General features: G+C 28.9%; 1 protein-coding gene across 1 annotated transcript; it reads right to left on the reverse strand.

Moving 5' to 3' along the window:
• Positions 1 to 697: 697 nt before the first annotated feature.
• Positions 698 to 2,980, reverse strand: LOC106770783. The gene is made up of 3 exons (XM_014656581.2): positions 2,762 to 2,980; positions 2,357 to 2,622; positions 698 to 1,661 (listed from the first exon to the last, which is right to left on the reverse strand). Exons 1-3 carry the CDS (start codon positions 2,783 to 2,785, stop codon positions 950 to 952), a joined length of 1,002 nt encoding a protein of 333 aa, XP_014512067.1. The 5' UTR covers positions 2,786 to 2,980; the 3' UTR covers positions 698 to 949.
• Between the last annotated feature and the right edge of the window lie 11,556 nt (positions 2,981 to 14,536).

Genomic DNA, 14,536 nt, shown 5'->3' on the forward strand with positions numbered 1-14,536 from the left:
TCTACTATAATCCGGTACACATTGTTAAAACGTACCAACTGAAAAACAGGCATACGCGTGTTAACAAACCCCATATATATATATATATATATATATATTCATTTCACATTTATATTTGAAATTTATTATAGAAGTAAAGTTGTTATAAAAGAATAAATTTTTGTATTTATAAAAATATTTTTTTTTGTCTTCATATGCGGAAGGTGTTGTACATACGTCCGGTTGAATGTGATGTTGAGGGATGCCTTGGTTGGCTATTTTGTTTCTTTGAGAATAAAATACATTCTGCAATACCATTCCAACTAATATTTTTGTATTTCAAATTAGATATTTTGAAAGATATTTTCAAACATCTGAAATTAACTTTTGAAATAGTCAATCTAAAATACAAAAGAATATACTGAAACCGGTGTCCCGAATTCAGAAATTACTTCCAAAATACTTATTTCAGAAACTTTTTCTATATTCCGCAATGAATATTTTGAAATAAAACAAATTCCGAAACAAAGTGCTCCAGAGGGTATTTTGAGATTTAGAAATACCAAACACTCGTTACGAAAATATTTTCTTATATTTTGGCTTGGGTATTCTCTAGATATTTTCCAGATTTGGAAATATTTTTTGAAATATCTAATTTGAAAAATATTAAAAATAAGAAGGCATAGAAATTTTTTATTATATTTTTAACGAGGGATAGTTTGGGGAAAGTTTAACTTTTATGGTGATGCAGGAAAAAAAAAACAGGAAAACGCAGGCAGAAGCACCCAAAAGACCACGGGAAAATCTCTGGAACGTGGACCTTGAACCCCACCTGGAAAAAGGAGTTACTCCCTGTACCTCCCCAATTCCATCCCCCACCTCCCCAATTTTTTTGGATTTTTTTTAAATACAAAAATAACTTTGTTGTTTTTTTATTTTTACCTTTATATTCCTATTTACTAAAGTTAACTTATCCTGCCTCTTTTACACTCTGAACACACACAGACTCAAGATTCCCTCCTTCGTGTATTCCCACCCCCATCAAAGCTTTCATTTTCAAATGCTCTCTGCAACTCTCACTCTCCCAGTCCTCCTCTAAACCTGTTGTTGCTTTGTGCGGCGTGTTGGTGTGCGGTGGGTGGCGGTGCGGTGATTGTGTGGCAGTCCGGCGCGATGCGGAGAGGTGTAGACGTTGGTTTCGTTTTGTGGGTGTATTGGGCGGTGCGGTTGTGTTTGGTGCTTTGCAGCCAGTGTGTGCGGCGGCGCGAAGGGTGCTGGTGCGACGGTGCGGGACGGTGGTTCTTCTTTGTTCGTTTTGACAGGTTAGTTTCTTTTCGTTTCTTCTATTTTTTTTTTTAATGTATGTAATGTGTAGGATTTGGTAGTTTTCTCTATTGTTGATATTTGGTTGATGTGTTTGTTGAGGTTTTTGTGGTTTGCTGTTGAGTTTTGTATTATTTGTGTGCTCTGTGTGTATTGAAAGTAGAAACCTACTAGAATCTGAAAAGAAAATGAACAAGTACATAAACATTTCAATGTGCACGGCTCTCAACACTTCAAGATCCATTTCAGTGGGGTCAGTAGCCTGGATTTCATAATGAACACCATCTAGCTCACGTCTTAACCTGCCTTTAGTTGTGGCGTAGAGCATCTTGGCACGAATCCGAGAAGTTGAAGGAGACCTAACCAATATCATGCAATGGAATAACTAAGAATGATATTTCTGGCCAAATCGCAGAGAAAGTAAATAAAGAAGGCAGGAATAAAAATAGTTAAATCCAAGTCTGTTCTTCACAAGAGGACAAGTAGANAGACAAGCTCGTAGCAAGATATTGAGGACATACNTCAAATAAGTTACGGAAAATATACTGTTTGGAAGTGAGTCAAGATGCCACTCAAACAAGAAATTAATAATGGTTGATCAGAGAGACAGAGAAGTCTTTCCANAGATAATCAGCTCCAAAGATGCAATAAATAGAATGCTAAACAAGTGCTAAATAAGATATACTATTTTTTTATTTTTTATTTATTTCTGAGAAGCTAGGTAAAAATGTAAAGATAGGTTCTTCCAGCAACTGAAAAAAATAAACTAGTCAACTATACATGATGATGGACAATACTACCATTTCCTTGAAGTCCATAATCTTGTNTGAGGCCACTCTGAAAATAATAAAGCAATAATAGCAAAGACAAATTTATAAATCTCTAATAATGGCCAAAGACAAATTCCAACCCAACCCCACCAAAAAACTGAAACTTAGGAAACCTACTCTTGATATGGTTGAACTAAAGCATCAAGCATGATAATGTTTGCCATGATTAATTATTTATGTATCATTTTTCGTATAAAAGCAGAACACAGAGAAACTAAACTAACCATGCAATGAAGAAGATTTTGCTCTTTTGACAATTCTCAGAAGTGACGAAATCGAAGTCAAAGACGGCATATCTGCAATCATTCTCAGGCAAAGATGCAGCGAAATCATCATAGCTCTCAGCGGGNCCACCGGTCTTCTCAACCACAACCTCCCTTTTCTTCTCATCAACCTTAAAGATCACATAGCGATGGACCTTCTTCTGCTTCAGTTCCATGAAGGTGGTTTTGCTGTGATCAGCAACACCCATGCCTGATGGAGCATTTGGCTGGAATTTAAAAGCATCTGGGTCAATAGCCTTTCAACCAAGACTTGGTTTTGAAATCAAATACGCATACAAACATTCACATGCCAAAACTTTGACAGAAAAAAAAAGGAAAAAAAAAGTGAGAGATGTAAAATGTTACCCTGCTTAGGCCTCTGAAAGACATGATGATGAACGAAGTTGGATGATGAAGAAGAAAGTGAAGTATTGATGGGTAGGAGTGAAGAGAAATTATTATAAAGAGCTAAGGAAAAGATTGTTGAGTGAATAAAAATAGATGAGAATAGGTTATTATGATTGGGGCGGTGCGTTCTAGCAACGCAAAGTGGAATTGGGGAACGTGAATCTGCGAAAAGAAGGATTTTCCACCGCCCATGGGACCCACGTTCTTCAATGCTTGCCATGACCCTTCGCCGCGTATATTTTATTTTATTTTATTTTATTTCCATTTTATTTTTCACTTATTATACAACCATCTAGGTCAACTGTCACTAAAAAAACGTTCATTTTTGTGTTAGATTCGGTGGACCAGCCCAGGAAATTCGTTGAAAGTTGAAAGGAATAAGTTAATGGTATGAAAATAAGCTATAAATAGAAAAATACATTCAACTTCGTTTAATAATGCAATAAAATATATTAAAATCTTATTTTAAAGATAAAATAAATATCATTAAATATTTTTATTTTAAATTATAATGTGGATTCCTTTTATATATTTAAAAGGTCAAATTAGAAAAGTAAAATGTGAAGAAACAGTTTTTCTCATATTATCTTCACCAAACATATCCTTAAGAGGTTATGTTTACTTGATAATGCTAGTACTAAAATGAAATAATGTTTTGAGATTTTAATGAAACAATATTTTATTTTATTTTACTTTAAATTAAGTAGTTTTCTATCTTGATAAAGAAAAAAATACAATTGTTAAGAAAATAATATAAGATTATTTTGATGAAATTATTTTAAAATATAGTTTTTTTATTAATGTTCTTTGAAAAAAATTTGTAATTATTGCAAAACGAATGTAATACAACTTGAAAATGAATTCATACAATATAATAAATAATACAACTTAGAAACGTAATTATAAAATCTTATCTCATTTAATCTCAAGTCCAAACCTAAAATGTTAACAATGAAAACCCAAACACTGTTTACTGATATATTGGCACATTTTATGGCATTCATTGTTTTTGTAAACCCTAAACTTGCAAAGCTCCATATATGGACAGATGAGAATTGTATGTTCAACCATCAAAGACACTAACTTCGCTTTCGTCTTCGTTTTCTATGTAATGAAGATTTGGGGAATAACAAACCTTAACATTAGAATTTTCAATTTCATAAGGCTCAGAAAAACAGATTCGCACATGAAACAAACGAAGTAGGAAAAGAAAGAAATAGCAAATAACAAAAAGAAAACTAACATGTCAAATAAGCATTAGTAAAGGAATAAACTTTAATAATAAAAAACTAAAATTTTATACCACTGTAACATACTACTAAAACAAACATCACATATTCAATATTAATAAATAAATAAATAATGAAATATATATATGTAGCACCAAAAGTATACGTATAAAGGCCTTATAAAGCTAACTAAAAAGTATTATTATACTTAATAAAGAGCGTAATAAAGTATTTTAAAAAACAAACATATAAATAAGAATCAAACATCTTAAATCTATACTTCATAATTACTCCTTTCACACACTAGATTTATTAAAATATCTTAATATCTTTATTTGCTCATACCATTAGAATAATAATTACAAATAAAAAAAAACATAAATAAACATGTAAAAAAGAAATGATAAGTTAATGTATAAAAAAATAGCATAAAATATTTATAAAGATATTAATATAAAGCTAAAATGGCTAGGGTTTCTTTGCTATAACACAAAAAACGAAGGAAGAAGCAATGGTTTCTTTGCTCCAACATAAATAACCCTCAGTTTTTATTTTGAATATCTAATTATTTTTAAATCTGAATGCAAAATCAGTAGGTAAAATTTATTATTACTTACATATAAATTCTGTCCTTCGCAAAATTTTCCACCACAACATACCTAATTTATATATGAAAAATCAGTATATAAAAATTGATATGTAAAATTTGTATGTATAATCTATGTGTAATATTACATTGCTTATGGATTAAAATTCATATGTAAATATCGTTAAGTAATTCAAATTTTTCTTATAGTAAACTCTATAACTCTTAAAATACCTTTAGATGCACATGAAACCCTATTTGTTCATGTAAACAACACGAACATGATGAAAACACACTACTAGAACCATTAACTAACATAAACTTTTAAATAAGACCTAAACACCACATGTGTTCCTAGGTGGCTCACATGTATAGGAAAGCTTAACAGATTAATGAAAGAGATATAAAATCAACTTACTCTATTAAAGAAATTGATCGGGTGAAAATTGAGAACTCGCTTCAAGTAGTCAAACATATGATTAGGAAATCTAAAGAGAAGTAGGAAAGTTCTAGAATTTTTTTTTTTTAAAAGATTATGTGATCTAAAATAATAAATCCCATTTATATAAATTCTATTCGTACTTTAAATTTTTAATATTAAAATAATTGAGTCTTGTTTTAAAATATTCTATCAAATTCTAAAACTGAATTTTGTAATAGACAAAAATTATATCTATAATAATCACCACGAGCTAAAAGATCTATAGGTTATATTGTTTACATTCTAAAAGAAGGATAAAAAAAATATATGTATTATTGTGCATTAAAATGTAATATATTTCACTTAAAGAATGTAATGTTTTTTTACTCAAAATAGGTCTTTGATTCATTTTGATCCAAAAGGTTTTATTTTTATTTGTTTTAAATCCTAGGATGTCTTCGTATTTGTAGGGTAATATCAAATGGATCCTCTTATTGAAAACGGTCTCAATTGGGTCTTAGTTTTTGAAAAATTGACTCAGTTAAGCCTTTTTCGTTAAAAGTTGACAAACGACGTTAAAATATGATGACAGTAAATATGTTGAGGAAGACATTTTATTACGTGAAAATAATTAAATTATGACATGAAATTTAGTAAAATAAAAAAAAGAAAAAAATAGAAAGATTATGGAAGCAACATTCCTATTCTGAAAATGTTTCCAAAAAACCCCTATAAGCTTCGTTCCTCGTCACCTATAGAGCATTTCATCTGCCTTTAACCTCATCAGCCATCACTAGTTATGATCAACCTCTCTTCGCGAACCAGCACCGTGAAAACCTTTAGAAGAAACCAAATCGTCTTCAACTTCAGCCAAATCGAACAAACTCAAATCACAACACAACACGAACTACCAACAGCGCAACCAACGGACCACCATCAACGAACCTGGTGTCTCCTCCATGATAATCACCTTAACCACCTGCAGAACAAAACTCCAAAATCGCAAACCCTAAATTGAGTCGTCATCTTCCTCTACGAAATCAAATCTAAAGAAGAAAAAATATATTAAACAAGAGAATCAAATCTCAAAACTTACGAAGCAACAATTGAACGAGCGAAAGTGGAGAGTTAATTAAATATTTCAAAATAAAATTTTGTTACACTAGCCTGTCATAACAAAAATAGTATAAGAAGGTAGAAAATAGAAGTGACTGTTGTTCTAGTAAGAATAAATTTGCATGTTTTTTTTATATGAAAGGTTATAGCAGAAAATCTTTCAAATGAGGAAATCAAAGGCTTGATACAAATTCATCACTGCCACTCTAAACCGGCATATACTGAAGAAGGAAGAGAATCTGTATAAGGCTTTTAAATACTTTGACAGGTTTTTGTTGATGGGAAAATAAATTACCGGGAGTTTGTGGTAATGATGAGAAAGGGGATTCTAGATATTAATGAGAAGGAGAAACCATATATGGAATTTTGAGCATCAACTTCATCCATGTTATATATATTGTTCGAATAATAAAGATTTTGATGAGGATCAATTAAAGTTTCCTGAAGAAATTTGTGTCCACTAACTCAACATTTATGGCGTAGGACATAAAGGATAGATCCAATTTCAAGGCTTATACTCTCCAACCCCTTTTTACCATAGGCACGTGACTTACAAATTTATCTACCTCCTTTCGAGTTTCCCCTATGAGTATAGTTCAAACTCCCAAACATCTGCAAATCATAGAGAGAAAGCAAATTGACACTACAACCAAAGAACACGATCTCCTCTTTTGCAAAACGGAGACACTTGTTCTTGCACTTATGCTATTGGCGACGAACGCGAGATGATTTTGGTGTCTGTGGAACACGTTGGGTGTAGTTTTCAGAAAAGATGTTGTCATTGAAGACAAAGAGTGAGGACCTGAGCTCAATATGGGGTTCTGGGCTTTGTGACAACTGTTCCAGATTAGCTTTTACAGAATTGTCAATCATTGCGGTCTAGGAGGTCGGAGAAGGAGGTTGGGAATTGAAGATTCAGGGTGTGTTCACTTGGGGTGATCGGAGGTGATTGGAAGAGAGTGATTAAGTGGATTTGAGGATAATATTTTTTGTTGTTTATTTGAGTTAATTTGGAAGTAAATGAGAGTGAATTTTGAAGTAAATTATTTTAATTTGTCATGTAAACTAAATCCTACACCAATTCTCACAAACTTTATTGCAAAATTCACTCTTGTTTATTTCCAAATTCACTCAAATAAACAAAAAAAAAATTATCTTCAAATCCACTCAATCAGTCTCCTCCAATCATCCCAAGTAAACACATCCTCACTGAAGAGGTGAACCGTGATGATTGATAGAGGAAAGAATGAGTACCACCGTTCTGGAAATCATGATTGTAAAACACATCATGTACTAATTTAATATAGGTTTAATACCTATTTTGGTCCCTTTTTGGGAAGGTTTGTTCAAAGTGGTCTTCCCTTTTTTAAAAAGTTCACTTAAGTCCTAGTTTTTGTAAAAACTGTGCAAATAAGTCCTTTTTGGTAACGACGTTAATTTTGTTAACGGCAGAACTGCCACGTAGCTAATATCTGATGACGTGGCATTGTTATGGGTTTTAAAAAAATAAAAAATTGTGACTGTGTAAATTAAAATAATTAGGATTAAATTAAAAAATAAATTTGGGATTGCTGGACGATTTAGGGTTCATCACGCACATTGAATCTGTTGATGAGAGCTCTAGGGATTTTGCGATCTTTCACCCTCTTCATCCAGCTTCGTTCATCGTCAAGGAGGTTATCAAGGAGGTTGTTTCGTTCATCATCGTTGTTTCGTTCATCAATACACAGTTTTTTATCCAAGGGCAATTTTAAAATCCAAGGACAATAATTAAAACGACAATTTTAAAATCCAAAGACAATAATTAAATCCCAATCAAAAAGCAGAAGCCAGTGATGATGGTAAAAGCAAAAAGTCAAGAAGAAAGGGACACTTCAAGAACAGAAGTGGAAGAAGAAGAAGAAAGGGACACTTCATGGTCGCGGATCGGTGGTGCTGGCGGAGTACAGCGGCACCACCACCGACGCCAGCGCAATCGCGCGACAGATTCTAGAGAAGATTCCGGAGTACTGCTGGAAGTGCGTTTTCCGATCTGTTCACTACTCCTTCTGTAAAACCTAAATCCATCACTTACTCGCTTTTAATGTTTTGAGAAGATGGGAAAAGAGAAGGAAAGGGTGAGGAAAGGGAGGGGACCTTGAATAATTTTCCAGATGCGTGACGGAGGTGAACCCTAATTACTTGATCCTTCCCAAATTATCCCAATTTTTTTTTAATTTAATCCTAATTATTTTAATTTACANAGTCACAATTTTTTATTTTTTTAAAACCCATAACAATGCCACATCATCAGATATNAGCTACGTGGCAGTTCTGNCGTTAACAAAGTTAACGNCGTTACNAAAAAGGACTTATTTGCACAATTTTTACAAAAGTTAGGACTTAAATGAACTTTTTAAAAAAGGGAGGACCACTTTGAACAAACCCTCTCAAAAGAGGAACGAAAATAGATATTAAACCTTTAATATATAATGACACTGTCTTTTAAAAAAAATTACAATTCAACATCAATTAATATTATCTATCAACACTTAACATAAAAAATTTAATTAATTTAATTTTTTAAAATTTAAGACCTAATTGAAATCATTTTCATTAAAAGAATCAAATTAATATGAAATTATCTTATAAATTTGAGGACTATTTGAAGATTTAAACATTTTTATTTTTATTAATAACCACTTTTCAGTACAAATGTTATAAATAAATTTTAACAAAAATCAAGTAAATTTATTATTATAAAAATATTAATCGTTTTATCTTAGAAACTTAAAAAGAATGTACTTTAACCAAATTCTTAAAACAATGTATGATTTAATATTGAGTTTAATGGTGGGTCATTAATATTTCACCCAATATTTTAAAATATATTTATTTTTATTTTATTATGTAAAAAAACGAGCCTTAACTATTGTTTTTTCTGACACTTTCTTATAGTGAGATTGCTACGCAAATTACAATTTTTAAGTAGCCACTTATTTTTTATCAAACAATTACTTTACGCTTTTATGATTATATCTTTTTTTTATTATATATTTCTGTTTAGTTAGTATGAAAGTTTTAAAAGATTCGTTGTTAAATATTTAGTACTATTTTGTATTGTTGTGAAAGTCTTTTATAATGATAAATCTTTATTAAATTTTGAATGTACTTCTTTTGCGTAAATATTATCGTAAAACCTTTTAAATTAAAAGGTTAAATAAATAAAATTTGTTAAAATATAAATATTTTTCGCTAAAAGTGTGGCAGTACTTTGATTTTCTAATACAGGCGAAAATGGGTAGAATTTAGTAAAACATTTTTTTTCTTTAAGTTGTCATTCACAAACTAATAATCTTTTTTAAGTTAGAACTGCCATATTTAAATTGAAATTGAAGTTTTGATTATAAATTAAAAATATAGTTATACAATTAAAAGGATTAATTTCACTACGTTTTAATTTCATAGAAATAAACATTCTAGCCAGTACCAAAAATGAAAAAAATTACATTATCAGTCAATTAGAAGAAATAATTGGATATAACTTTTAAAATAATTATAATTAAAAATTAATAAACAAACTTAATTATGGCTAAACATTTTGGTGAGTGATTATTGCAGTTAAACATGACCCTTTACTCTGTCGATATACACTGTTAGGTTGGTAAGTGATTATTGATGTTCTTGGACGTGGTTATTACTGAAAGGCTTGAGAATTGGAATATATAAACATTATGTGAAATTTTTTGAAGTAGATCACAATATTACATGCCATTTCAACACCAAGGTAAGGCTAAGTCTTCCTGTAATCTTCTTAACAATCCTCGGCTTATCAACCCCCAAAGTTTCATTTTCTTTTTCTTTTAGGGATAACCTGCAAAATAAACCAGAACTTTAATAGAGGGGTAGATTGAAAATTGTTTGTTAAATTGCTAAGGTTAATATATATTTTTTAACCAGAAGTTATAGAATAAATAGTAATAGCTAGTGATGAAAATTTAACGTCTGTAATTTAAACCAAAAGTTACAGTAGAAGGCTAGATTGGAATCAAATGTTGATGAGGTCATGGGCATGTAGGCTGTATATGTATTATTTTTTTGCAATTAGAACCATTACTCAAAATATTAAAGGAAACATTTTCTAGACTCTGTTTTCTTCTAAATTGTAGCAATTCACACAAAATTTGCACTAAATCACCACACATGTTTATATTCAATACTTTTAGTAATTTTTAGGTGAAAGGGGATAAAATATCAAGTTTATACAAGATAATCAATCAAGATAAACTTGTGGTTTTATACTATGTAGTTTTGTCAAATGATTTGTTAAGACCCTAGAAGATATTATATTTATTTAATTGGTATTAATATTATTATGTTTATTAATTTGTATTTGTATTTCACTTTTAATTTTATAAAATGAAAATGATGAAAGTACTAATATTGAAGTTTCCTCTTAATTTTATATTTTGTAATATATCACAAATTTAAATCTAAACCATGTGAATGCTCAATTAATATAGAGAAAGAAATGGGAAAGATTGTTGAGGATAGTGAGGAGGTGTAGAGTATTTTTGGAATAAAAGAAAATAGTGAAGATGTGTAGAATATTTTTGAAATAAATGAAAATAATGAAAAGGTAGAGGAGTACTTAGGGAGATGGAGGGAACAAAATCCAAAGATATTTGATCAAAATCCCATACAGACCATCTCAAGTTAGGCGGAGGAAGGCAACATTAAACCTTTATGGGATGAGCATTGCAAGTGACGAAAAAATGCCTTCATAGTTAGACCCAACCATTCATGGTAACCATACTTTTACTCCTAAAAGATTTCTCCACACCAAATAGTATGGTTTGCCCTGAGAAAAAGAAATCATAAAAGCTCAGGTAACAACTAATTTTATAATCCAATCAAAACCATAAACTTTATTTAAGATTAATCATGGGCTGAGCTGACATCCTTACAGAAACGGTAGAAGTTTGTGCCATGAAGCAATGTAACATAGTCAATACGAGTGCAGCAGCTGTACTTTGATACAAGAAAACGAGAAACACATTCGTATGTTAAATAATAATATTTTAATTATAATTATATTAATTTTTTAATTTAAAATAATAATTATATTAATATAAATCGTCTCAAATGAAAGTTTTTTTTAAGCAGGGTCAAATTAACTTTTTTCTTATGAATACAGAGAGAATGATATTTTAATATATATAATTTGTTATATTCATTTCATACTATTTTTTCTTATTTTTTATTTTTTTTAAAAATTATAAAAATTTATTTGTTTAAAACCATTTTATGTGAAATGATGTTAATATTTGTCATATTACCCTTCCTGGATTATAGAATATTTGGTTTAGAAACTGTTTCAGTATATAGGGTCTGAAACCGAGATGCTTCAGTCTTTCTCTATCTCCCGATCGACCAACTTGTTCGTTCAAGGTGTGCTTTCAAATACCGAACGGGGCGTCCTGCAATGAAAACACTTCAACGCTCAAGTTAAATAGGTCACCAAGAAATTGAGTGAGAATGATTATCAGAAAAAAGTCCCTTTACCTGACCCTTGGTCTCCTATTTATAAACCTAGCGCTCATAACTGACCATTAATTACTGTAAACCGTCGTATCTTCCGTTACTCTCACATCAAAATTAATAAATGCTTCTCTGCATCACCGTCATTCTAACTTTTAATCCAACTGATCAACCTCACCGTTCACCCTGCATGTGAGCTTTAAACCCTCCGGTCGGTCCGGTCGATTTAGCCGACCCCTTTCACTACAGAAACGAAACTGTATTGTGTTCCATATAATTTATCACGTAAAAGTGATAATAAATAGTAAAGATTAACAAAAGAATAATTTTAGTAGGACAAAAATGGAAAAAGATAAATTGACATCGTAAACCAAAATATAAAAATATATTGAAAAATTACATGGAGAAAAACAAATTTTTATTTACGGATAAATAAAACTATTCTTTTCATGAGTTATTTTTCTTTTAAGATTGTGAAATTTAAATTTCACAATTTTATAAAACCGACTAGAAAATAGTTTATGAGAATTATTTAATATATTCCTTGGGTTAGGAATGTGATATTTTTTTAACACGAGACTAAGAGATAACTTAACAAGAGGTCAGAATAAATTATTAGGATAAGTTATAAATGATTTTGTTGCTTTAAGTTTAATTTAATTCTACAAAGTTAATTTATATAATCAAATTTATTTTTTTATATAATATAATTTGACCTAATTTTATCTCTAAGTGAGTAAGTTATATAGCAACTTTAATTTTTTGAACAAATATTGAATTGGTCTTAGCAACTTTAATTTAAACTTCATAACTTAGCTCCCACTCACCCTCACATTACAAATTATGTTTGTTTACATAATTATTTCTAATTCAAATATTAATTTTTAATTTTAGTGTATTGAAAATAAAAGGCTTAATAATTTATTTAATCATATTGCTTTCAAATAAATATTAATACTGTCGCATTATTTTGAAAGATTTCAATTCGTTCTTATTTTTCAAAAACATTAATTTACTAATTTTCATTAAATTAATGAAAATGTTGTCGAGAAAGTAATCTATCAATGTGTCATACAAGCCAATAAAACATTTTCAACGTCCTCAAACATATTAACAAAATTTCCTCAATTTAATATAATAGACTAAATTGGTATAATTATTTTGAAAAAAATAGAGATAATTTAAATTTTTAAAAGTAATAAAACAATATTAAAATTAATTTCAAAAGGGTAAGATAAAACAAACTATTAAAATAATACAATGAATTTATTTAGCAATAGAAAATGGTAAAGTCACATCAAATTTCATTAAAATTTACTGATTTTTTTATAAAATGTACTTCTAATTAATTCAATTCTATAAGATGAAAGGGTAAAATATATATATATATATATATATATATATATATATATATATATATATATATATATATATATATATATATATATTATTTTTTTTTTCTTAACATATCAAAATTTCTTTTAACCATATCATTAATAATATATATTTATATTTATAAGTTGTGTTTGATTTAAGGGTTAAATATTTTTGTAATTCTTAAATTTGAATATAAAATTAACATTTTTTTTTACTAAATTTGGATACATTTTGATTTTAAATTTTAAAATTGAATTAAGAAGATCCGAATAAAAGTGAGACTCTATTACTCACAAATATATTTGACTACTTATCGGTTTTAAAAAACTTTAATACAATTGGGTTAAAATAATTTAAAATTTAAAATTAAATTGCATTAAAATTTGAAATACATGCAAATTTAAATTTTGAGTTAAAATATAACAACTAAAAATATATTTAAGTATTTTATTTAACTTATCACAACAACAAGATATCAATAAAAAAATGAGTTTGGAAATACCACATTTTCATCTACATATATATAACAAATATAACTGGTAATACAAATCTTTTATTTTACATAAAACTTAGTATCTTATATTTTAATACCAATGAAAATTTAGATCAACTATCACTTTATTGTTTATTATTTCTAAACAACTTTTACAACCGAGAAAACGATATTATACCTTAAAACATCCAAAATTATTAGTTGCCATTTTTTTCAAATGACAAATTTACCAAACAAAAAGTATACTTAACGTTTTCCGTATACATATACCAAATGTACCAAATATACCAAATGATGAACACGAAATTTACCAATTTTATAACTTTTAATTTTAAAAACCTTAATTATTTGTACAAACATTTACAAAAGAAACAAAAAAAAATAGACAAATATATATTTTCATCAAAAAATTATTTTCAATAATTATATTATATTTTACAAGTTAAATATATAAATATTTTTTTCCCATATCTTATAAAAATCATACGAAACATTTTTCCTTTACAAACCATGTATAAAATTTATAATCACTGTAAAATTCTATTCTTCCATATATTGTTTGTTACATTTTATATGACTTTTATGAATTGTAAGAACGAAATAAGTATATATGCAATTTTTTAATATGATTTGAAGACGAAAAATATATTTAATTTAAAATTTAATTCTATATTTGCTTTAAATATGTTTACGAAGTAATTTAATAAGAGTGTAAATAAAATAAATAAAATAGAAGATGTTTGATCAAAATCCCATATAACTATCCAAGTTAGGTGGAAAGGAAGGCAGCATTAAGCCTTTATGGGATGAGCATTGCAAGTGCCACAAAAAATGCCTTCGTAGTTAGACCAAACCATTCATGAGTAAAGTACTATACTTTCAACCATACTTTTACTTCTAAAAGATTTCTCCACGCCTAACAATATGGGTTGCCATGAAAAAAAGAATTCATAAAAGCTTACACCCACCAAAAGGTAACAACTAATTTTAT

This window comes from Vigna radiata, chromosome 8, assembly GCF_000741045.1.
Source record: "Vigna radiata var. radiata cultivar VC1973A chromosome 8, Vradiata_ver6, whole genome shotgun sequence".
Taxonomy (NCBI): domain Eukaryota; kingdom Viridiplantae; phylum Streptophyta; class Magnoliopsida; order Fabales; family Fabaceae; genus Vigna; species Vigna radiata.